General features: G+C 57.6%; 1 protein-coding gene across 1 annotated transcript in view; it reads left to right on the forward strand.

Annotated features, from left to right (window-relative positions):
• Positions 1-21,787, forward strand: part of DNAH1 (dynein axonemal heavy chain 1) — a gene marked incomplete at its 5' end in the record, with an annotated part of 79,996 nt that overhangs the window by 25,016 nt on the left and 33,193 nt on the right. The window contains 24 exon segments of the mRNA XM_079933625.1: positions 1,573-1,730; positions 3,014-3,225; positions 3,916-4,214; positions 5,616-5,766; positions 6,480-6,673; positions 6,769-6,994; positions 7,479-7,598; positions 7,979-8,061; positions 9,115-9,256; positions 10,219-10,374; positions 10,780-10,978; positions 11,058-11,311; positions 11,899-12,111; positions 13,656-13,820; positions 14,541-14,662; positions 14,822-14,927; positions 15,511-15,690; positions 16,336-16,476; positions 17,096-17,259; positions 17,489-17,602; positions 18,358-18,546; positions 18,826-18,931; positions 19,640-19,753; positions 20,210-20,359. Of these exon segments, the coding sequence (XP_079789751.1) occupies positions 1,573-1,730; positions 3,014-3,225; positions 3,916-4,214; positions 5,616-5,766; positions 6,480-6,673; positions 6,769-6,994; positions 7,479-7,598; positions 7,979-8,061; positions 9,115-9,256; positions 10,219-10,374; positions 10,780-10,978; positions 11,058-11,311; positions 11,899-12,111; positions 13,656-13,820; positions 14,541-14,662; positions 14,822-14,927; positions 15,511-15,690; positions 16,336-16,476; positions 17,096-17,259; positions 17,489-17,602; positions 18,358-18,546; positions 18,826-18,931; positions 19,640-19,753; positions 20,210-20,359 (3,958 nt within the window).

A 21,787-nucleotide genomic window follows, 5' to 3' on the forward strand; every position in this document is an offset into this window, starting at 1 on the left:
GCTGGGAGAGTTGAATTGATGTGGCCATTGTTATCATGGTTGTCCAGAATTCCATTTCTTGAGTTTTATATCATTTAGAGTATCTTTGGCTATAAATTACAAAGATGCTTGGCTGAGATTGGCTTAGAAAACAGGGAAATTCATTTCTTTACATGTAACAAGAAATCTGATGCAGGACATCTCAGGCTTGGACCTCAGGGCTCTGTCTGGTGTCTGCTGGCTTTGTTCTCAGGGAAGATGGCAGCAGCAGTTTCAGAAGCACAAGGTCCAGAGTCCATTGACTCCTGCTGTGGATTAGATTCCCTAGAAATAGAGCCTGTTTCAGGGATTCACGTACAAGTGATTTTTTGATGCAGTCCTCTCAGGAGAATCTACAAGCAAGTGAAGGAGGTAGGATAAGATGGAGGAAGCATCTAGGCAGAGGTGGGGTTTTAGGAGAAGCTAGCCTCTGATCCCACAGGGAATTCTGGAGCATGAATGACAACACAGAGTTTGTCTTGAGGGAGACAGGACAAGGGGGCTTGATTCTATATCTCTGCATCAGTCACTGGTCAGTCACAACTGGGTCCTGTAGCCACTCCTAAACAATTACAGTCGGGACCCAGCCCCACCAGGATTGACGTAGACTAGTTGAGATATACCCCTGGAGCTGGGGATGGTTCATCTTCCCCTGAGTCATGTGAGAAAGGAATAAATCTGGAGCAAAAGTGAGGTACAGTTAGGAGGCAATGGATATCCCTCAGGCGGCCAGCCACGTGTGTGGCAGGTACCTATCTTGTGCCAGGACTGGGGCACAGTGGTGAGCGCCCCCAACAAAGGGCTCTCGGTCTAGCCAGGAAGACAGGCAGTGAGAAAGCTGGGTGTCTGGGTTCTGATGGGTACTGTGATGACAGAGCAAGGTAAGGGAATAGAGATGTCTTGGAGGGGCTGCTTTACATCAGGTGGTGAGGAAAGGCCTCGCTGGGGTGAACATTTGAGCTGAGGCCTGCAGTGCAAGGGGAGAAGAGAATTCTGGTTGAGGGAACAACGGTGTTGAAGCTGAGAGGTGGAGACACGTCTGGGGGATGTGAGGAGCAGTAGGGGGTTAATGCAGCCGGAGTGGACCAGAGAGGGTGCTGTAGCCTGGGAGACACTGGAGACGGAGGCCGGACGCCATGAGGCAGGCACAGGTGTTAAGAAGGAACGCGTTCACGGGCCTGCAGTGTGAGAGGAGTCAGGGAAGGGCTTTGAGCAGAGGACCGGCTTGACCATTTACATGTTTAAAATATCTTTTTTTTTCCTGCCAAGTGGAAAATGGGTTTTAAGGGGGCAAGAGGGGGAGGCAGAGAGGTCAGTGAAGAGTGGGAAGCAAAATGGGCAGACTCAGGGACTGATGTGATCCTGGGGGCGGGGGTGGCATAGAAGAGGCACGACGGGTGCTGGTGGCTGGGGGCCAGGTAGGAGGTGTGCCCAGAAATGCAGAAGGGATGCCCCAAACTCATGTCCCCAGAGCCTGGGGCCCAGCTGGCCTACAGTGTTGTGGCGGGGGGGTGGAGCCCTCCTGATTCCGCCTTCTCTGCTCCACATGGGCAGGGTTCTGGAGCACTTCAGCAATCTTTCGAGAGAAGTGAACCTGGACTACGAGCGCAGCATGAACAAGATCAGCTTTGACAAAATCGTCTCCTCCAAGCCCAAGACGTTCTTCTATGTGACCCTGCCTGAGGAAGAGGAGGAGAAGGTGCCCAAGCAAGGTGACGCTGGCTAGACAGAGGCAGGCCCACGGCCACCCACGGCCAGAGCCCCTCCTGCCCCTCCCTCTGGGACCTCCCCTGTCCCCAGCATTCATCACCTTCTTTTCCTACCTGTCTGGAGAGCTGGGGGTTGGGGTTGTGGGGGTGGGGTAGAAGAAGGCTCTTTGATTTATTATTTTTTTAATTTTAATTTTAAAATATTTATTATTTATTTATTTATATGGGCTGTGCCCGGTCTTTTTTTTTTTTTTTTTTTTTTTTGGCGGTACGCGGGCCTCTCACTGGTGTGGCCTCTCCAGTTGTGGAGCACAGGCTCTGGACGTGCAGGCTCAGCAGCCATGGCTCACGGGCCCAGCCGCTCCGCAGCATGTGGGATCTTCCCGGACCGGGGCACGAACCCATGTCCCCTGCATCAGCAGGCGGACTCTCAACCACTGTGCCACCAGGGAAGCCCTGTGCCCGGTCTTAGTTGTAGCATGTGGGATCTTTTTAGTCGCGGCATATGGACTTCTTAGTTGTGGCACGCATGTGGGATCTAGTTCCCCGACCAGGTATCGAACTTGGGCCCCCTGCAGTGGGAGCGCAGAATCTTACCCACTGGACCACCAGGGAAGTCCCCGAAGGCTCTTTTAAAAATAGTAGTCTGAACAGTGCAGAAGTGGCAAGGTAAACATGGACTAGGAAAGCAATTGTCCAGAAGTGGATGAAAAGTGCTCTGATTTTCTGACCTAGGGACATGCAGTCCTTTTCTTCCTCCAGTAGCAAGAGTAGGTTGGCACTGCTGCAGCTCCATTTGATATGTGGCAGACCGAGTCTCAGAGCTCCTTGCTTGGAGCTCTCTGATCCCTGCCCCAGCTTCCATGTGTGTGAGGTACCCAGGAAACTGGGGTGGGGTGCAGACCATGGGCACTCCCAGGGGCCTGATGCCCATGTCTTCCTTTCTTGGTGCTCCAGGGCAGGCCCCAGATGGGCCCCAGGGGTTGTGTGCAGGTTGGCTGGGAGGGAGTGAGGAGGGAGCCCATGGTTCTCACCCACCTTCAAGGGGCCTGTGATCCAGAGTGACCTGGAGGGAATTGGTTTACCCACCCCAGAGTGGGCACTTCACTGTGGAGCCTTGGGGTCACCCAGGTAGGCCATGGGGAAAGAGGGGTTCCAGGGACATGGGTGTCTCTTCCAGGGAGGAGGCAGGAGTTGTTCCCTCCATCAATACCTGGTAGATCTGCCCTGACCCCTGATACATCCAAGGCCCATCTGACACTGGCCCTTGACCCCCATCCCTGCAGGACTGGTGAGTGTCCCCCAGTACCCATTCCAGGAACAGAAGGCAGACTTCACCTTCGTGTCCTTGCTCACACGGTCGGAGGTCATCACGGCCCTCAGCAAAGTGCGGGCCGAGTGCAGCAAGGTGACCGCTATGTCCCTCTTCCACTCAAGCCTCTCCAAGTACAGCCGCTTAGAGGAGTTCGAACAAATCCAGTCACAGACCTACTCCCAGGTGCGTGGGCATCCAGGGCACAGAGGGTGATAGCGGGCCAGGGCCTCGGAGCTGATGGGCACAGACAGGGGCCCTGGGAAGCCCGGAGTTGATCAGCCAAGAGCGCCTGCTTTCCTTAAAACCAGGCCTTGCCTCTTCCTAGACCTTGCGGGAAGCTGGGGCGGGTGCCAACTGGGTGTTTCATCTTAGAGAGAAAAGGAAAACCAGGCTGGGCTCCCTTTCTAGTCCTTTTCCATCCCAACACTGGTGGCCTCTGAAGCAGACTCCCAGTCTTGGAAAGGGGAGCAGGAACCCCATGCACCCCCATATCTACCTGAGCATGGGAGTGTGAGGGGGAGAGGTGTAGCCTCATGGGAGACAGGCACCAGTGGGCCCAGGAGGAAAGCTCCTTTCTGCTCCACTCTGTGCCTCGATCTCTCTCTCTCTGCCTCATTCTCTGTATCTCTGTGTCTCTCCCTTGGCTGGAGGGAAAGCCCTGCTTTTGCTGCCCCTCCCTCCCTCGTCCCCCCACCTCCAGAAGCCCTGGTCCCTGGGGGTCATAGGGGGTGTTGGTTGGCAGGGCTTGGCAGTAAGTTGGGGTTGTGGGGAGATCCCTTCATGGTCATCTGAGTCTGGAGAGTGCCCGAGCATGGTGGCTGTGGGCAGTGCGCCCCGCAGGCAGCCACATGATGCCACTTGTGGCCACCGCAGGTGCAGATGTTCCTCAAGGACAGCTGGATCACCACGCTCAAGGTGGTCATGCGCAGCAGCCTGCGTGACATGAGCAAGGGCTGGTACAACCTCTACGAGACCAACTGGGAGGTGTACCTCATGTCGAAGCTGCACAGGCTGATGGAGCTGCTCAAGTACATGCTGCAGGACACACTGCGCTTCCTGGTGCAAAACTCTCTCGCCAGCTTCGCGCAGTTCATCAGCGATGCCTGCTGCAGCGTGCTCGACTGCACCGATGACATGGTCTGGGGCGAAGACTTCATAAACAGCCCCTATAGGTGGGGCTCGGCTGGGCAGAGGCACCTGTCGACACCAGAGCTGTTCCTTGTCAGGCGCTGACGGCTAGGGCGGTACAGGGTCAGGGGGCCAGGGCAGCCAGGGGCAGGGTGCCCAGCACTGCTGGGTCCTGGACACAAGGGTGGGCCTGGCTCCTGCCCTGGTTGCTGGGGAATGTCCCAGCAGCTCTGCCTGGCATATCTTCTGGTGACTTCCATCTCTGTCACTGAGTTCCTCAGTTGAGAAATGTTTTTTGAGCACTTGCCATGAACCAGGTGGGGTTCTAGGGGAACAAGAGGGGTGCGGCCCCTGCTCTCACATGAGCACAGACAGCAATCAAAGAAATAAACAGATACAGTCATTGCTGATCTCGGCAGGGGCTCTGACATATCCAGGAGAGGGGACGTTGCCAAGGGGGTCAGGGATGAGGTGGCATCTGAACCAAGAACTGAGACAGAGGAAACCAGCCATGAGGGGATGGTGGGGAGGGGGCACCAGCTGGAGGGCCTGGAGGCACGGAGGGAAGAGAAAAGTTGGGGCCGTCATGGAAGGAAAGGCCAGTGGCTATGGCTGGAGAGGGAAAGGCAGGGGGGGTTGGTCAGGATGACTCGGGAGAGGTTGCGAGGACCAGGCCAGACCATGTAGAGCCTCCTGCGGTCATGGTTGGGGGCTGGATTTATTCCAATTGTGGTCAGCAGCCATCAGAGGGGAGTAACAATCCAAATTATATTCCAAAACCATGCTCTGGGTTTGTGAGGATGAGTGAGGCAGAAGAGAAGTGAGACCAAGGCTCTTACCATTGTCTAGAAAAGGGGTGATGGGGCTGGGTAGGGCAGATTTGGGGCAGTGAATAGGCTGTAGTGCTGGGGAGAGGATGTGTAGGAGGAAGAGGGCAGGGGAGGAGACCAGGCTGACTCCTGGGGTCCACTGAGCCCTGGTGGGAGTCAGGGAACATGGAATGTCTGAAATGCTCATTTGAGGTCAGGGTGGTTGGCAATCCAGAGTGCGGAGGAGGCTCGGCTGGGATCTAGGCTTGAAGGTCGTTGCATGTAGTGGGTGTCTGGAGCCAAGGATGGTGGGCTCCCAGGGAGAGCATGGACGCCACAAGTGCCCAGGGCCTCTCCAACCTTCCCTGATGACCTCAGGACCGCGTGGAGGTTGTTCTCCCTCTCCCTGGTGCCCATGGGCCTCTGGGCAAGTGGCAGGAATGGAGGAGCCTGTCTGGTTGGTGTGGGTCTTTCTCTCTGGTAACTTGGAGGTTTCTGGGAAGAGGGCAGAGGCAAGTCTCGTGCATGAAGAAGCTCCAGAGCCGTAATGCCGGCAGCAAGGGCAGGGACTGGGCTTCCTGTGCGCAGCCCTCTTCAGGCCCCTGCCCACAATCCGCCCGACCACTGTCCCCGCAGGCCCCGCAAGAATCCCCTGTTCATCGTGGACCTGGTGCTGGACAGCTCAGGGGTGCACTACAGCACGCCGTTGGAGCAGTTCGAGACTTCTCTGCTCAACCTCTTTGACAAGGGCATCCTGGCCACCCACACGGTGCCCCAGCTGGAGAAGGTACAGTGGCACTTATGCCAGGGTGCTGCCGCAGTGTCAGAGCAGTTCAACTTCATCATGGCTGGCAGTGTGCTCAGCCCTTTAATTCTTGAATAGCTCATTTAGTCCTCACCACAAGCTGAACTGGGTACCATTAACATCCCCATTTTGTAGATGAGGCTTGGAGAAGTTTTGCCCAAAGTCACATAGCTGCTAAGGGTCAGACCTGCGATTGGAACTAGGCTTGCTCACCCACTCCTGCCACAGCCATGTCTGACCCAGATCCCATCCAGCTCCTGACCTCTCTCTTCCACTCAAGATGTAGACAGAGACTGACCTCCACTCGCGGGACCCCTTCTCAAAGGTCCTCATTCGTCACCACAGCACAGCCTGCTACCCCAGGCCCCACAGCTGCTGTAACTCTAGTCCCCTCTTCTGTCCCTTGCTGGTCAGTCGGAGACATCAGTGACCTGGTTGTCCCATTGGCCTTGAGCTGAGCCAGGCAAGGCAGAGGAAGATGCTGTCCCTTGGTGGGCCACCTGGGCCTCCCGCCTTGTATTAGTCCACAGCCTCATCTAAGAGACGTGGCAGCAGACCCTCTGCCCTGCCCCCACCATGCTGTCTATGCTCGGCCACGCTGCCGCTCACTCAGTCTTTGGACCACACTCCAACCCTTCTGCCCGCCTGCCCTGTGGCTCATCCAGCTCTGTGCGCCTCCCCACCTTGCCCCACAGCTGGTGATGGAGGACATCTTCATCAGTGGTGACCCCCTGCTGGAGTCGGTGGGGCTTCATGAGCTGCTGGTGGAGGAGCTGCGGGCCGTCATCGCCAATGCTGTGTGCAAGGCCATAATCCCACTGCAGGCCTACGCCAAGGAGTACAGAAAGTACCTGGAACTGAACAACAATGATGTTGGCACCTTCCTCAAGTGCGTGGGTGCGTCAGAGTGTGTCTGCCTGTCTGTGTGACCCCCACTCACCCTCTCACCACCCTCTGCCCCTCGTGGGTGCCCGCTGTCCACAGGGCCTTCCAGACGCAATGCCCGTCGGCCAAGGAGGTGCGGGAGGTGGTGCTCACCCACCTGCAGGAGAAAGAGATCCTGGACAGCTCATTGCCCAGCATCATCATCATTGGTCCCTTCTACGTCAACGTCAACAACGTCAAACAGAGCCTGTCCAAGAAGTGCAAGGCCCTGGCCACTTCCATGCTGGACATCCTGGCTAAGAACCTGCACAAGGAGGTGGATGATGTAGGTGCCCACCTGCCCGGCCCTAGAGACCGCACCAGCACACACACCGTGCATATGTAGTGAACTCCCATGAGTGAGGCTCAGAGGTGTCTGCAGACATCCAGGCCAATGGAAGGGTCTGGAAGTCACCCTGCCTCGACCCTGCCTGGGGTCATATGGGAGGTCCCAGGAAGTGGGGGCTTCTATCTTTTCCCCTGGACTTGTAAAGAGCTGGGAACCCCTCACAAAGAACACCCTGAGATGATCATTTCGCAGAGCTGAGGGTGTGCAGGTGCAGGCGGCTGGGGAGGGGGAAACGCACTGGGTGACCTTCAGCTCCCCAGTGTGCTGGAAGGGAGCACCTCTTTTCAGAATGCACCGTAGGATGTGGTGGGGTGGGGGCAGTTCCCTGTTGGGAGATACTGGGACCAAGAAGGAGGAGCAGGCCCCTGGGAAGGCAAGGGAGGGGCACACGGCCTCCCCAGCACCCTCCCCCTCCTGCCAGATCTGTGAAGAGTTCCGCAGCATCAGCCGCAAGATCTACGAGAAGCCCAACAGCATTGAGGAGCTGGCTGAGCTTCGTGAGTGGATGAAGGGCATCCCCGAGAAGCTGGTGGGGCTGGAGGTGAGGCGGGTACACGGGGGGCTGGGGGCTGGGGACAGGCAGGGGCTGGGAGAGCAGGAGCCGGGAGGCTGGGAGTGAGGTAGACACACGGAGGACAGTTGGCCTCGGAGGGTTATGAGGCTGGGTGCACGATGCAGATTCAGAGCTATGCTGTTTGGGCTGTCAGGAGGGCATGAGTGGGGGGCTGGAGTTTGGAGGTGTGGTGGCCCAGGCCCTTGGAGCCCTGAGCCCAATGCCAGCACCTCCTCCACCACCCCAGGTCTCCCCTCTCTGGAAGAGGGCACCCTCTCCCTAACACCCAACCACTTTGGGGAGCCTGGTCCCAGTTACCCTCCCACCTCCCAGGTACACATAGTTCTCATCAATGCCTATACATGCAGGATCGGATTGCGAAGGTCATGGATGACTACCAAGTCATGGACGAGTTCTTTTACAACCTCAGCACAGATGACTTCAATGACAAGTGAGTGTGAGGTCGGTCCTCACTCCAGGCAGGTGGTGGATAGCGGGAGGTGGGGGAGGAGGTGCTGAGCCATGGCGGCTGCAGGCTGTGCAGTCACACGTCTCCACGTGGGCCAGGGCCACGTGGCCAGTGGGGCAGAAGGAAATCATTTGGCCCTCTTGGTCTAGGGACCCTGCTGCCCCCCACTCTGTCTCCATTCTCTATCCCATCATTGGCCTGACACACACATGTTCACCGGGCCTGGGATCCCCTTGTTTGTGGTTGAGGCCCTTGGGGGTCCTTGGGAGCATGGCGAGAAGGCAAAGCCCAGCATGGTGGGCGGTCCCTGGGGAGGAGCACTTGTCCCCACCCAGCTCGAGAGCCTCATAGGAAATAGCCTCAGGTTGGGACTGCCTTACTGAGGCCAAGAGACCCCTTGCCCAGCCTGTCTTATAGCCTGGGGCTGGCTCCAGGTTGCCAGCGTCTGGCAGAGACTAGCACTGTCTCCTGGGAACCCTGCCCAGGAGCCCTAAGTCACCTGCTTTATGGGACATCCTGGTGCTCAGGGTGGCCTCCCCCACGATCTGCAGCCCAAGGCCAACTGCAAGCAGAATCTCTGAAGCCCACAGGGTCACCAGGTCAGCCAGGCAGAGGGAGTTGATATGAAGGAAGCTGGTCTGGTGGCCCTGTCTGGTCACCAAGGAAATGCAGGCCAGAGGCTGTCACTTTGCCTCATCTGAGCTGAGGCCCTTTACAGACCTGGGGAACTCAGGATCGCTTCTCTCATTTTGGACACCATTCCCTTCTTGTCCTGTCACTGCGCTGGGCACATTGGGTGTGCATCTCCTTGGAAGCTGCCCACAATCCCAGGGCGGGGACTGCTTTCCCTGCCAGGCAGCCCCACACTGCAGTGGTGGCAGTGGCTGCCTCCAGGCTCACTTCTACCTCCCGGTTGCCCAGCCCCGGCTGCTCCAGCTGCCGCCTGGATCCCCCATTCTCCCCTTCACCCTGGCCTGCACACCCCATGATTTCAGTGTGACATTCCCCCCCATAACCCATCCCTTCCCCATCCAGATGGGCTGCCAGCAACTGGCCTGCTAAGATCCTCGGGCAGATAGAGATGGTACGGCAGCAACACATGGAAGATGAGGAGAAGTTCCGCAAAATCCACATCATGGATCAGAACAACTTCCAGGAGAAGCTGGAAGGGCTGCAGGTGGCGCTGGGTTGAGAACACACACACACACACACACACACACACACACACACACACACACCACACACACACACACACCACACACACACCATACACACACACACCATACACACACACACACACACCACACACACACACACACCACACACACCCACCGCACACACCCACCACACCCACCACACACACACCCCCCACACACACACACACCACACACACACCATACACACACACACACACACCACACACACACACACCCACCACACCCACCACACACCATACACACACACACACACCACACACACACACACCACACACACACACACACCACACACACACCACACACACACACACCACACACACACACACACCACACACACACACACACACACGCACACACACACACCACACACACACACACACACCACACACACACCATACACACACACACACCACACACACACACACCACACACACCCACCGCACACACCCACCACACCCACCACACCCACCACACACACACACACACACACACACACACACACACACACACACACACACACACACACACACCACACAGCTCTCCAGGGCCAGGACTTGCCCCTTGCAGTCAGGAGGTGCTGTGTCAATGTTTGCTGGGCGAGTGAACAAGTAGCTAAAAGAATGAACTGAAAGGCCAGAGAGGTGCCTGGGCAGCAAGTTCCAGGAAATTTCAGAGTAGCAAAGAGCCCCAACCCCTCTGTTGTGTCCTCATGGGCATTGTGTCTCCATCGGACCTTGCTGTGTTACCTTGGGGTGGTCAGCTGCCTGTGATAGGCCAGGAACCTCTCACTCCAGGAGAAAGTCCCCTCAGAACTGGGAGATGTTGATGCTCTGGGGACCTCAGTTTCCCTGGGTGTGCACAGGGATGCATGAGCATAGGTGGGCCCACAGAGGCCTCTGATCCCTTGCTCCTTGGCCTGCAGCTGGTGGTAGCTGGCTTCTCCAGCCACGTGGAGATTGCGCGAGCGCATGAGATTGCCAACGAGGTGCGCCGGGTCAAGAAGCAGCTGAAGGACTGCCAGCAGCTGGCGATGCTCTACAACAACCGCGAGCACATCTTTGGCTTGCCCATCACCAACGTAGGCCTCCTCTGGGTGCACTGCCCCCAGCCCTGAGAAGGGCTTGAGGAGGAGCCCATGGCATTTGCGGCCACATCTGGAGCCAGCTGCCAAGTAGCAGGGCCCTGGCATTTGGGGGGGGTGCAGGACTGAGCAGGCTGCAGAGAAGAGCTTACCCCCGTCTCCTGGCCCCTAGGGCGAGGAGGCTGCCTGGACCCAAGCAGGAGGCGGGAGGCTCAGTGCAGGCCTTGCTCAGCCACTCAGAGCCCAGAGCCCATGGGGGGAAGGAAGAAGGGAGGCCAGGCCTGAGTCCATGGGGACAGGATCAGGGACAGCAGCCAGGAGCAAGGAGGGGCCCCAGAAGGAGCAGCGTGGAGAGAGACTGGGGAGCACCCCGACACAGCCCCAGCTTTTCTGCCCCTGCAGTATGACAAGCTCTCCAGGATGGTGAAGGAGTTCCAGCCCTACCTGGACCTCTGGACCACAGCCTCCGACTGGCTGCGCTGGTCAGAGAGCTGGATGAACGACCCCCTGTCAGCCATCGACGCAGAGCAGCTGGAGAAGAACGTCATCGAGTCGTTCAAGACCATGCACAAGTGCGTGAAGCAGTTCAAGGACATCCCAGGTAGGCAGCCCAGCCAGCCCGTCCCCTCCTTCCCTGCCTGTGCCAGCTGCCTCTCACCCCTGCCTGCCCTGCCCGGCAGCCTGCCAGGATGTGGCCTTAGACATCCAGGCCCGCATTGAGGAGTTCAAGCCGTACATCCCGCTGATCCAGGGGCTACGCAACCCTGGCATGAGGACCCACCACTGGGACATGCTGTCCAATGAGATCAACATTAATGTCAGGCCCAAGGCCAACCTGACCTTCGCCCGCTGCCTTGAGATGAACCTGCAGGACCACACTGAGAGCATCAGCAAGGTGGCCAAGGTGGCTGGCAAGGAGTATGCCATCGAGCAGGTGGGCCACCACCAGCAGGCCCGCCCTGCCCCACCCACATGCTGCCCAATGGTGTGGGAATGTGACAGTACTGGGCCCCATCCCTGGGGCCCCATTCACCAGGCCAAGAGGTTGAGGTGCATCCTATTAAGTGCGTTAATAATGCATATGAAGTGCTTGGCATGGTGTCTACCACCCCTATTATTATTCAGTTATTCCTCTCAAGTTATTCCTCTCTCAGGAAGGTGCTGATAGCATTACCTCATTTAACAGATGAGCAAATTAAGGCTCAGAGAGGTTCAGCAATTGGCCAAGGTGGCATAGCCAATAAGGGCTGGAACTGGGACCAGAGCTCCTAACCAGTGCCTTAGCTGCCTCCCAACATGCTTGTTCATGCATGTTGTACACATACACCACATGTGAGAGCGAGTCAGCCTTGGATTCCAATGAGGGTCCATGGGGGATTTGTTGACCAGACAAGCTGAGGGTTTGTTGAGGGGGCCTGAGTGAAGATCATGGCCGGGTAGAACCTGCCCTTCCCCGCCCAGTGCTGCTCAGTGTGGGCCGGCTCTTTCCCGGGACCCAGCCTTGACTCGTTCCTACTCCAGGCGCTGGACAAGATGGAGAAGGAGTGGTCCACCATCCTGTTCAACGTGATGCCCTACAAGGAGACAGAGACCTACATCCTCAAGAGCCCAGATGAGGCCTCTCAACTGCTTGATGACCACATCGTCATGACCCAGAGCATGACCTTCTCGCCCTACAAGAAGCCCTTCGAGCAACGCATCAACTCCTGGGAGAACAAGCTGAAGCTGACCCAGGTGGGCCCTTCCTGTCCTCCCCTCCCCCATCCCCCCACCCTCGCAGCACCCTGTCCCAAGGCTGCTCTTTATGGTGTCTGGGTGGGGCTGGAAGTGCTGGAGTGCCTTGCTGAAGGTTTGCACAGCTCCTGGCTCTCTGCCAGTCCCCTCACAAAGAGGAGGGGGACTAGAATGGCGCTCTCCGTCTCAGGTTCGGCTGCTGGAGGAGGCAATTCAGAACGTGCCGGTGGGGCCAGTGTTTGGTCCAAAGCTGCAGCTGAGGAGGGGTGTGAGAGCTGCCAGCAGACCCCCAAAGTGATGCCTAGGCTTGGGACAGCTAGGACCTCCAGTCTCAGGACTTTCTGGGCTGGACACCACAAGGCCCTGAGGCTCCTCAAAGTCCCCTCCTACTCGGCCCTGAGCTTCTCACTCGCAGCTTCTCACTTGGAGCTGGCTTGGGGTAAGAGAGCCAGGGCACTAGGGACCGCTGCTCTTTGGGGCTCTCAAGGCCAGTGGCCGGCACTATCTGCAGCACCCTGAGGTCAGTGCCAGGGCCAGGCCTACTGGTATGATTCTGACAGCCCCTTTTCTGGGAGCTGTTCAGAAACTTCCAGTGAAGACCAGAAGCTGAGCGAGCAGGGCCTGCCTGTATGTTCCTTGGGTCACCCAGAGAGGCCTGAGCTCATCAGCATTGTCCCTGGGTCTCCGTCCTTTGCTCACACTGTCCTCTCTACCTGGAGTTCCATCTCCTCCAGGGCTCAGCATCGAGCGGCCCTCATTGATTCCCCCACACCTGCCTGCAAGGTATTCCCATCGAGGCCCTTGGTCGGTGCCTCTTACAGAACCCATCACACACACTGGGCCCTTGGTGATTCAGAGGCAGAACTGGCTGTTTAGAGGATTGTGGGCTCCTCAAGGGCAGGGACCACACCCTCCTCTGTTTCCTCTGGAGCCCACATGGACTTGACCTGGGCCTGACACAGGCTGGCCACAGCACACTGTCTCATGAAGAAAAGAATGAACGAATGAATGAATGGGTTTGCACTGATAGGAAATGGCAAGAGATAAATTTGGAAAGGGGAATCTGGAGGCAGAGGGGAAAGTGGCTTGAAGAGGTCTCACTCTTGGACTGATGTTTCACAGAGTATTTTAGGGGATCTCAAGCTCAAGTCCCAGTACACCTCAAAGAATCGAGGGGTCATAGACCCAAAGTCCTCCCAGGAGAGAAGACTGGTTTGGTCTTCCATGCACTGGGCTCTTTCCTTGTTACTTTAGGGTTTGCTGGTTGGGGCGTGGTTCTCTCATAAGAAGAGTGGCTCCCCTGGCTCTGTTGGAGGGTTGGGCATCCTGTGGGGGATTTGCGGTTTCTCTGGAGGGCAGACATCCATGCAGCCTCTTTGTTCCCTGGAGTACCGTGGCTGACAGCGCCATCTAGAAATTTTCCCATGGACACTGGCTCTGGTGCCCAGTGCTCTGCCTAGAACTCTAGTGGGATAGAATGTCTATGTCATGGAGGACAGGACCCAACTTGGACCCCAGGCCCTGACAGTCCATGCCCTGTTCAGGAGGTGCTAGAGGAGTGGCTGAACTGTCAGCGGGCTTGGCTCTACCTGGAACCCATCTTCAGCTCTGAAGACATCAACCGGCAGTTGCCGGTAGAGAGCAAGCGCTACCAGACCATGGAGCGGATCTGGAGGAAGATCATGAAGAATGCCTACGAGAACCGGGAGGCGAGCTCACCCGGGGATGGGAGGGGGAAGCTGGGACTACCGGGGAGCCTCCTGGTCTTGTCTCTACTGAACAAGAAAGACTGGAGGACAAGTCCAGGGCTTTGGTCTTGGCCCGTGTCCCCCTGGGTGGGCTCCCCAGTCTTGAGAGACATTCCTCAGAAACACAGCAGTTGATGATTTTCCCCTTGGAGATTTGCAGTCCACAGTAGTATTTTTATTATTTAATTAAATTAATTAATTAATTTTATTTGCGGTACGCGGGCCTCTCACTGTTGTGGCCTCTCCCGTTGCGGAGCACAGGCTCCGGGCACGCAGGCTCAGCGCCCATGGCTCACGGGCCTAGCCGCTCTGCGGCATGTGGGATCTTCCCGGACCGGGGCATGAACCCGTGTCCCCTGCATTGGCAGGCGGACTCTCAACCACTGCGCCACCAGGGAAGCCCCACATTAGTATTTTTAAAGACCCTGACAAGTCCTACAGCAAATCAAATTACTTGGTATTGGTTAACCCTATTTATTTTGATCATAGACTTCTTTTCTGTGGGGCTGACAGGGGTGATGGAGGCAGCCCCTGGCTCGGGGCAATTTTCCTGCCCCCATTTCTTCACGGGCCCCACTGAAGGTCTCTACGTGGCAGGCATGGGTCCTCTCTGAGCCCACCTTGCTGTTTCCCAGTCAGACCGCTCTTACTTCCAGTTTCTCTCTGACCCGGGCCATCCAGGTGATCAATGTGTGCTCTGACCAGAGGCTGTTGGACAGCCTGCGGGACTGCAACAAGCTGCTGGACATGGTGCAGAAGGGCCTCAGCAAGTACTTGGAGACCAAGAGGAGCGCCTTCCCCAGGTGGGCACCACTGGCCCATGCCCACTGTGTCAGTGCCTGCCCACGAGGCTGGGGCCCCAGTGCCCCTCCAGGCTGGGGTGCAGGGGATGTCAGTGGTACTGGGGCAGCTGGGACCCAGTGGCTGCCTGACCCACTCCCTCACCCCTGTTCCCCTGGCAGATTCTATTTCCTGTCTGACGATGAGCTACTCGAGATCTTGTCCCAGACGAAGGACCCCACAGCTGTGCAGCCCCACCTGCGCAAGTGCTTTGAGAACATCGCCCAGGTGGGTAACTGGGCCAAGGGCTCAGGGCCAGGAGCACTGGGGCACCTTCCCAGGGAGCACACCTCTTCTCTCACCTCAAGTCTCTTTAGCAGGAAATGAGGTGGCAAGTGAGATTCCTGGCTCTTAGAGACATACCTGGGGCCTGTGGGAGGAAGGTCAGCTGCAGAGCCCTTGGCTCAGGGTTGGGGGACCCTTGCTCCCAGCTCACCCAGGGGATCCCTGGCCCCTGCCATACACTGAGGTTCTGGCTAGGCTGAGAAACCCATGAGGCCAGAGGCTCCTGACTCTCCTTGCCCTCATCTTCGTCTACGAGGGAGGCCACACAGGCTTGCGCAGGAGGGGGACATGCAGGGCAGGCTTAGTCTCCTTCCCCAAGTGGGCTGTGCCACAGCTGGGGACAAGGCAGTCCCATCTTGCCCACAAGCAGTCAGGGAAGGCCCAGCCAAGGTGGAGCTCTCTTCCAAATGTGAGAGCCACCTTCTGAAGGTGGAGGGCACAGGCGGGGTCAGCACTGGGGCTCTGGTGGGCAGGGCTTCTGGGCACACTGAGGGTAACCCCACTCTTAACTGCCCCCTGCCCACAGCTGCTCTTCCAGGAGGACCTGGAGATCACACATATGTACTCGGCAGAGGGTGAGGAGGTGCAGTTGTCCTTCTCCATCTACCCATCCAGCAACGTGGAGGACTGGCTGCGGGAGGTGGAACACAGCATGAAGGCCAGTGTGCGGGACATCATCGAGAGAGCCATCAAGGCCTACCCCACAGTGAGCCATGCCTCCCCTCCCAGCACAGTCTCCCAACCTACTCGTTCTTCCGTTTGCTCCTTTCTCAGTGCCTCTGTGCTCTATCACGGGGGCTGGGCTACCTGTCTACCTCATCCTCAGTCAGCCAGAGTGTCTCTGGGGGCAAAGGGTCCTTGGGGCCCACTCAGGGAGGAATCTGAAAACAACCTCTAAAAAGTGAGACTGGCTCCTAGTGATAATCAGTTGCTATGGTTATGTTTCATGTACTCACTGTGTGCCAGGCCCTGGGGTGGAACTTCACCCCCATTACCTCTCTCAGCCCCACAATCAGTGGCTAGCCTGGGTGTTAAGCCTTATCCTACAAAGTAGCCGAGAGATGTTTCCTGCCCAAAGGGCATGTGGTTCATAGGTGGCAGTCAGGATTTGAACCCAGGACTGTGTGTTCCCCAGTCCTGGGCTCCCACCCCTCTGCTTCCAGGTCTCCTCTGCAGAGGAAGTAATGACTCTGCCCAGCCCTGAGAGGCCCAGAGCTTAATGGCTTCTCTGCTTTCGAGGTGGAATTAACAACCTGAGACCAGAAGCACAGATGACATTTGAGGGAAAAACAGTGTGCAGGGTCGGGGCTGGCAGCTTCCTGGGTCAGCCCCGTCTGTGTTATCGTCCCAGATACTCAGGACTCAGTGGGTTCTCAACTGGCCTGGCCAGGTGACCATAGCTGGGTGCCAGACCTACTGGACCATGGAGGTGGAAGAGGCTCTGGAGGCCAGCAACCTCACTACCCAGCTGTTCCCCCAGCTTGCCCGGCAGGTGAGACTCAAGGGGGTCACCATCTGCTCCCCACAAACACCCCACACCCTGGGAGAGCCCAGGCCCTCCAGGAGCTTTGTTGTGTACTGATCCTGGAAGAGGCCTGTGGTTGGAGCCAGAGAGTAGAAAGTTAGACACCCTTGAAATGAGTGTCTCATGACCAGCCACAAGTGGGAGGTATTGGGGCTCTGAGGGGAGCTCTGAGGACAGGCAGATGCCCCTCTCCCGAAGGTCACAGTGGGAGCCTCCTCCTGGAGCCCTCCTGGGCTACCCCGCAGCCTGCGCTCACTCTGTGCACTAGCTCCTCACCACACTCCTTCCTCAAGCTCCTCGCCAGGCCCCACCACCTCACCTGGCCCTTGACACCATAAGCTGCAGGGAGGCAGATGCCATGCATGTGCCTCCGTTTTTATCACTTCCCTGCCAGACTTCCCATGTGACCAGTGCCCTGCCTGCCTTCCCCCTGCCTGGTCACTGCACCCCACCCATCCCAGACCATCAGAAGCCCCCAGAATAGAGGGGTTGTTCCTGGCGGAAGCCCACCCTCTCAACAAGGGAGGGGAAGCCTGCCTGCAGTGTGGCCCTGCCCATTCCTGATGGTGTCCCCTGACTCCTGCAGCTCAGTGACCTGGTGGCACTGGTGCGGGGGAAGCTGTCCCCCATGCAGCGAGCTGTGCTGTCAGCGCTAATCGTCATCGAGGTCCACGCCAAGGATGTGGTGAACAAGCTGATTCAGGAGAACGTGGTCAGTGTGAATGACTTCGAGTGGATCTCACAGCTGAGGTGAGGAGGCAGGTGGTGTGGCCACGTCCAGGGCCAGAGCAGCAGCAGGAGGGGTCAAGGGACGTGGGGAGTCAACTACAATAGGGTGGTCCCAGCCCTCGGGGCCCTGGGGCAAGTTGAGCGCCTAGATGACTTCACTCCCCAAAATAACCGCCTCTCCCCTACCACATACCCTGCACAATGGCCCGTGGTCCACATGGCCTGGGAACCTATCTCCCTGCAAAACCAGGTACTACTGGATGAATAACAACCTGTACACCCGGGCTGTGAATGCCAAGTTCATCTATGGCTACGAGTACCTAGGCAACAGTGGGAGGCTGGTGATCACGCCCCTCACAGACAGGTGAGTGCCCCCCTCCCCACGTACCCTCCCACACTGGGCCCCTCCCTCCAGTTCTGACTGGCCCAGGAGTCCAGGGCCCACAAGGCGCAGTCAGTCCATCAAAGGTTAGTAGCTCAGCTTTCGGGTTTAAAACTGGCTCCGCCTGTCATGGGCTGGGCGACCTTGGGCAGGTGGCTCAACGCCCCCTATGCCTCAGTTTCCTCTGCAGCTTCCTCAGGGTGGTTATGAGAGTTTTGTGAGCTGATGTGTAAAGCTCTTAGCACCTGTGTGGTGCTCAGTAAGCATCTAATGGGTGTGGGCTTTACTGATTTTATCAGTCAGATCCTCCTTTCAACACGAGAGAGGAATTGATCTTGAGAGAAACAATGGGCGAGTCCCTTTACAAAGTGAACACTTCTCTTCTAAAGCAATCATTTGTTTCCTCTGGCTGTCTGTATTTAGTAGCAGCTGGATTTTCAAATTGGGTTTTGAGGAAAGGAAGGGAAGAGTGGCCACAGGTCAGCCATCCTGGCAGGTCCCTGAGCCAAGCGCTGCAGGGCCATGGGGTGGGGGAGCACTGGCCAGGTGGCTGAGGGCTCCAGTCCTGACCCTGGCAGCCAGGGCTGGGCCCGCCTGGGGCCCTGAGAACGGGGAGGAGCAGGAGCTGCCCCTCCACAGGGTCCAAGACGGTGGGGGATGGGGGCTGTCTCTCCTCGTGCCTGTGGGACTCCTGAGGAAGGTGCACGGCCCACACCCATCTCCTCTCACTCCCGCAGGTGCTACCTGACCCTGACTGGGGCCCTGCACCTCAAGTTTGGGGGTGCCCCAGCTGGCCCAGCTGGCACAGGGAAAACTGAGACCACAAAAGACCTGGGCAAGGCCTTGGCCATCCAGACCGTTGTGTTCAACTGCTCCGACCAGCTCGACGTCATGGCCATGGGCAAGTTCTTCAAGGGCCTGGCCAGGTAAGGCTGGGTGTGCAGGTGGCACAGACAGGGCAAGAAGGCTGGGCTCTCCTGGGACACTGCCGAGAGGAGCCTCACGGTTTGGTGGAGGGGAGGGGATGGGATAACAGGAGTCAAAGGCTCGGCCCCTGGCGGCCACTGGGACGGGGTGGTGGGCGGTGGGATTGTGGCTGAGCTGACAGCGCCACTGAGGGCTTCCTCCCCAGCAGAGTCAGCGGGGGCCCTTGGAGGTGCCAGGGGGCTCTGAACTCATATCCCCCCTCAACATTCTCCCCTCAGTGCTGGGGCCTGGGCCTGCTTCGATGAGTTCAATCGCATCGATATCGAGGTGCTGTCTGTGGTGGCGCAGCAGATCACCACCATCCAGAAGGCGCAGCAACAGCGGGTGAGCCTCCCGGGGGCCACCCCCGTCCACGCCTCCCGCAACTGACCACGTTTTCCCTTCAGCTATACCCGTCCCGCCCATGCCGCCTTGCAGCCCCCCACACTGGTGGGGTGAGAAGCCAGGTGCTCAGGCCTGCCCTAAGCCCAGCCTCTCTCATCTCACAGGGAACTGGGCAGTCCCCCCCACCCCAGAAGAGCTGTCTCTGGGGGACTTCTGAAGCCAGTCGGGGAGCCCCATATCCTTACCCCACTCTGGGTACAGCTCCTAGGCCAAGCTGCAGTAGATGAAGCGGTCCCTCCCCACATCCTGACCGTTATGGAAAGTCCCAGCCATTTGTCCTTCTAGTTTTGTTCAGGGTGGTCAGAGGTCTTCTCCTGGGGATAAGAGCTGGGAGGATGGCAGGTGTCCCAACCCCAGTAAGGCCCTGGGTCCTAGTAAGGGCTGAGTTTGCCCAGGTCTAAGGAGAATCAGTGTTGGGAAATGGGGGTGGAAGAAGATATGTGAAGGGAAGGGGAGCCGGGACCTGGGAGGCCACGGGTAGCCAGTGGGACCAGAGGTCTTAGGGCAGATCCTGAGAGAGGAGCCAACCCATGGTCAGGGGTCCAGTCCAGGCTGACCGGTTATAGTCAGGACAGGGACATCAAGAGGGGATGAGGGGGAACATCCAGAGGATGCGGCAGGTGAGCCAATCCCTCCCTACCCCTGTAGGTGGACCGCTTCATGTTTGAAGGTGTTGAGATCCCACTTGTGCAGTCCTGCGCTGTGTTTATCACCATGAACCCGGGATACGCTGGTCGCACGGAGTTGCCCGATAACCTGAAGGTGAGTTCGGACCTAGGTTTGTCCAGGAGGCTGCTCAGGGTATTGGGAAACACCAGAGCTGTGGCCTGGGCTCAGAGATGCTAAAGCACTTATGCAAGTACACACAGCTGCTGGACATCAGGGACTGTGCTTCCCCATGGCAGCCCTCCTGCCCAGGGGCCCTGAAGCCCACCCCCAGCCATGGAGAGGAGGGCCCAGGCTTGTCCTCAGGGCTTGGCAGAAGGTAAGGGGCGGGTTCAAGTCAACACAAAGGACTGGTTTCTAACGGGCAGAGGGATCCACTCATAGGGGCGTATAAGCCTCAGCTGTGGTAGGCGCAGTGGAGGGAGGATCCAAGCGTCGGTGGGGGAGGAGGGCAGTGAAGCTTCCTTCAGAGGACCAGACAGTCCAGAGAGCAGGTGGTGCTCTGGGAGGGGAGGTTGGCCTCTCCATTCACACGTACACCATGTGCCCCAGGCACTGTTCCGGCCTGTAGCCATGATGGTTCCAGATTACGCCATGATCGCTGAGATCTCCCTCTACTCCTTTGGCTTCAACGAGGCCAATGTGCTGGCCAAGAAGATCACGACCACCTTCAAGCTATCCTCCGAGCAGCTCAGTTCCCAGGTGAGGTCATGCCCTAACCAGGTTCCAGGGTCTGAGAGCTGCTGCCTTCCCCTAGCAACCCTAGGAGATAGGTATTACATCCCCATTTCTCAGCTGAGGTCACTGAGGTCCTAAGTAGGCAGGAGCCTGGCCAGGCTCATGTGGTGCACAGGGGAGCTGGAACAGGAGCTGGGACCAGATGCCCACCTGGGCCAGTTCAGGTGCAAATGAGGGTCAACCAGTAAGAGACCAAGAGCCACACAATCCAAGGCTGGATAGCAAGTGCACCTAGGTCTCGTGGGACCAGAGTGGGACAACCAGCACCCGCTCCACCCGAACCTCCCAACACCAGGGCCTTCCCCTCGGTGAGCTGAGCCCAGGTTCTAGGGCATATGCTGTTGGTATAGGCACCAGCACTGGCGGATGAGCTTTCCTGTTTGGCTCCAGTCTCAGGCAGGCTCCCCCTTTGCAGTGGCAGAGATGAGCCCTAGCTCTGGGCTTACATGCTGCCAGCTTAGTTTCTTTTTTTTTTTTTTTTTTTTTTTTTGCGGTACGTGGGCCTCTCACTGTTGTGGCCTCTCCCGTTGCGGAGCACAGGCTCCGGACGCGCAGGCTCAGCGGCCATGGCTCACGGGCCCAGCCGCTCCGCGGCATGTGGGATCTTCCTGGACCGGGGCACGAACCCGCATCCCCTGCATCGGCAGGCAGACTCTCAACCACTGCGCCACCAGGGAAGCCCCCCAGCTTAGTTTCTTAATGGTTCCAAAAAGGTCCCTGGTGTCACCCTAATGGGCCCTCTTTAGGTGACCTGCTCATGCATGAACACCCATCACTGTGGCTTGGGAGACCATACTGCCTTTGACCAGGTGGGGCCCACCGAAACCCATGGGCTAGAGGAGCATTCTGTTACTGGGAAAAACGGCAGCTGTCCACAGAGTGCGCCATAGGTGCCAGCGCTTCCACACACCCTTCTTTCTAACCATCCACTTTCAACAATGTACCCCCTCAATAGAGCAGCTATCCCCACATTGTTCTGGAAATGCAATCAACCCTTCCCAAGTGCTGATGACCCAAAGCCAAGCCCAGTCTCTTCATCCAGCTCCAAGTCCAAGATTTCTGGGAAATGTGCTGGTCTGTGGGTCAGGTCCAGATGTAGCTTCCGGGTCTGGCACCATGAGGCAAAATGATAAGTTTAACTATTTCCAACACACCTGCTATATAATGGAGAGAAACAGAACCAGAGGCAAAAGCGGGGAAAGCCAAGGTAGTACGGCCGAAAGGGTGGGTCTGGAGAGATGTGATGAATGTTAGAAGGAAGCTTAAAGGCCATCGAGGCAAGTCTGCTTGTGGCACAGATGGGAAACTCCTTCATCCCCTTTTTGAACAAAACTTGAGTGCCTCCCTGCCCTTGGCGCTGTGCTGGGACCACAGGGATTGAGCCATGACCAA

Source organism: Stenella coeruleoalba (assembly GCF_951394435.1).
Source record: "Stenella coeruleoalba genome assembly, chromosome: 10".
NCBI classification, from domain to species: Eukaryota; Metazoa; Chordata; class Mammalia; order Artiodactyla; family Delphinidae; genus Stenella; species Stenella coeruleoalba.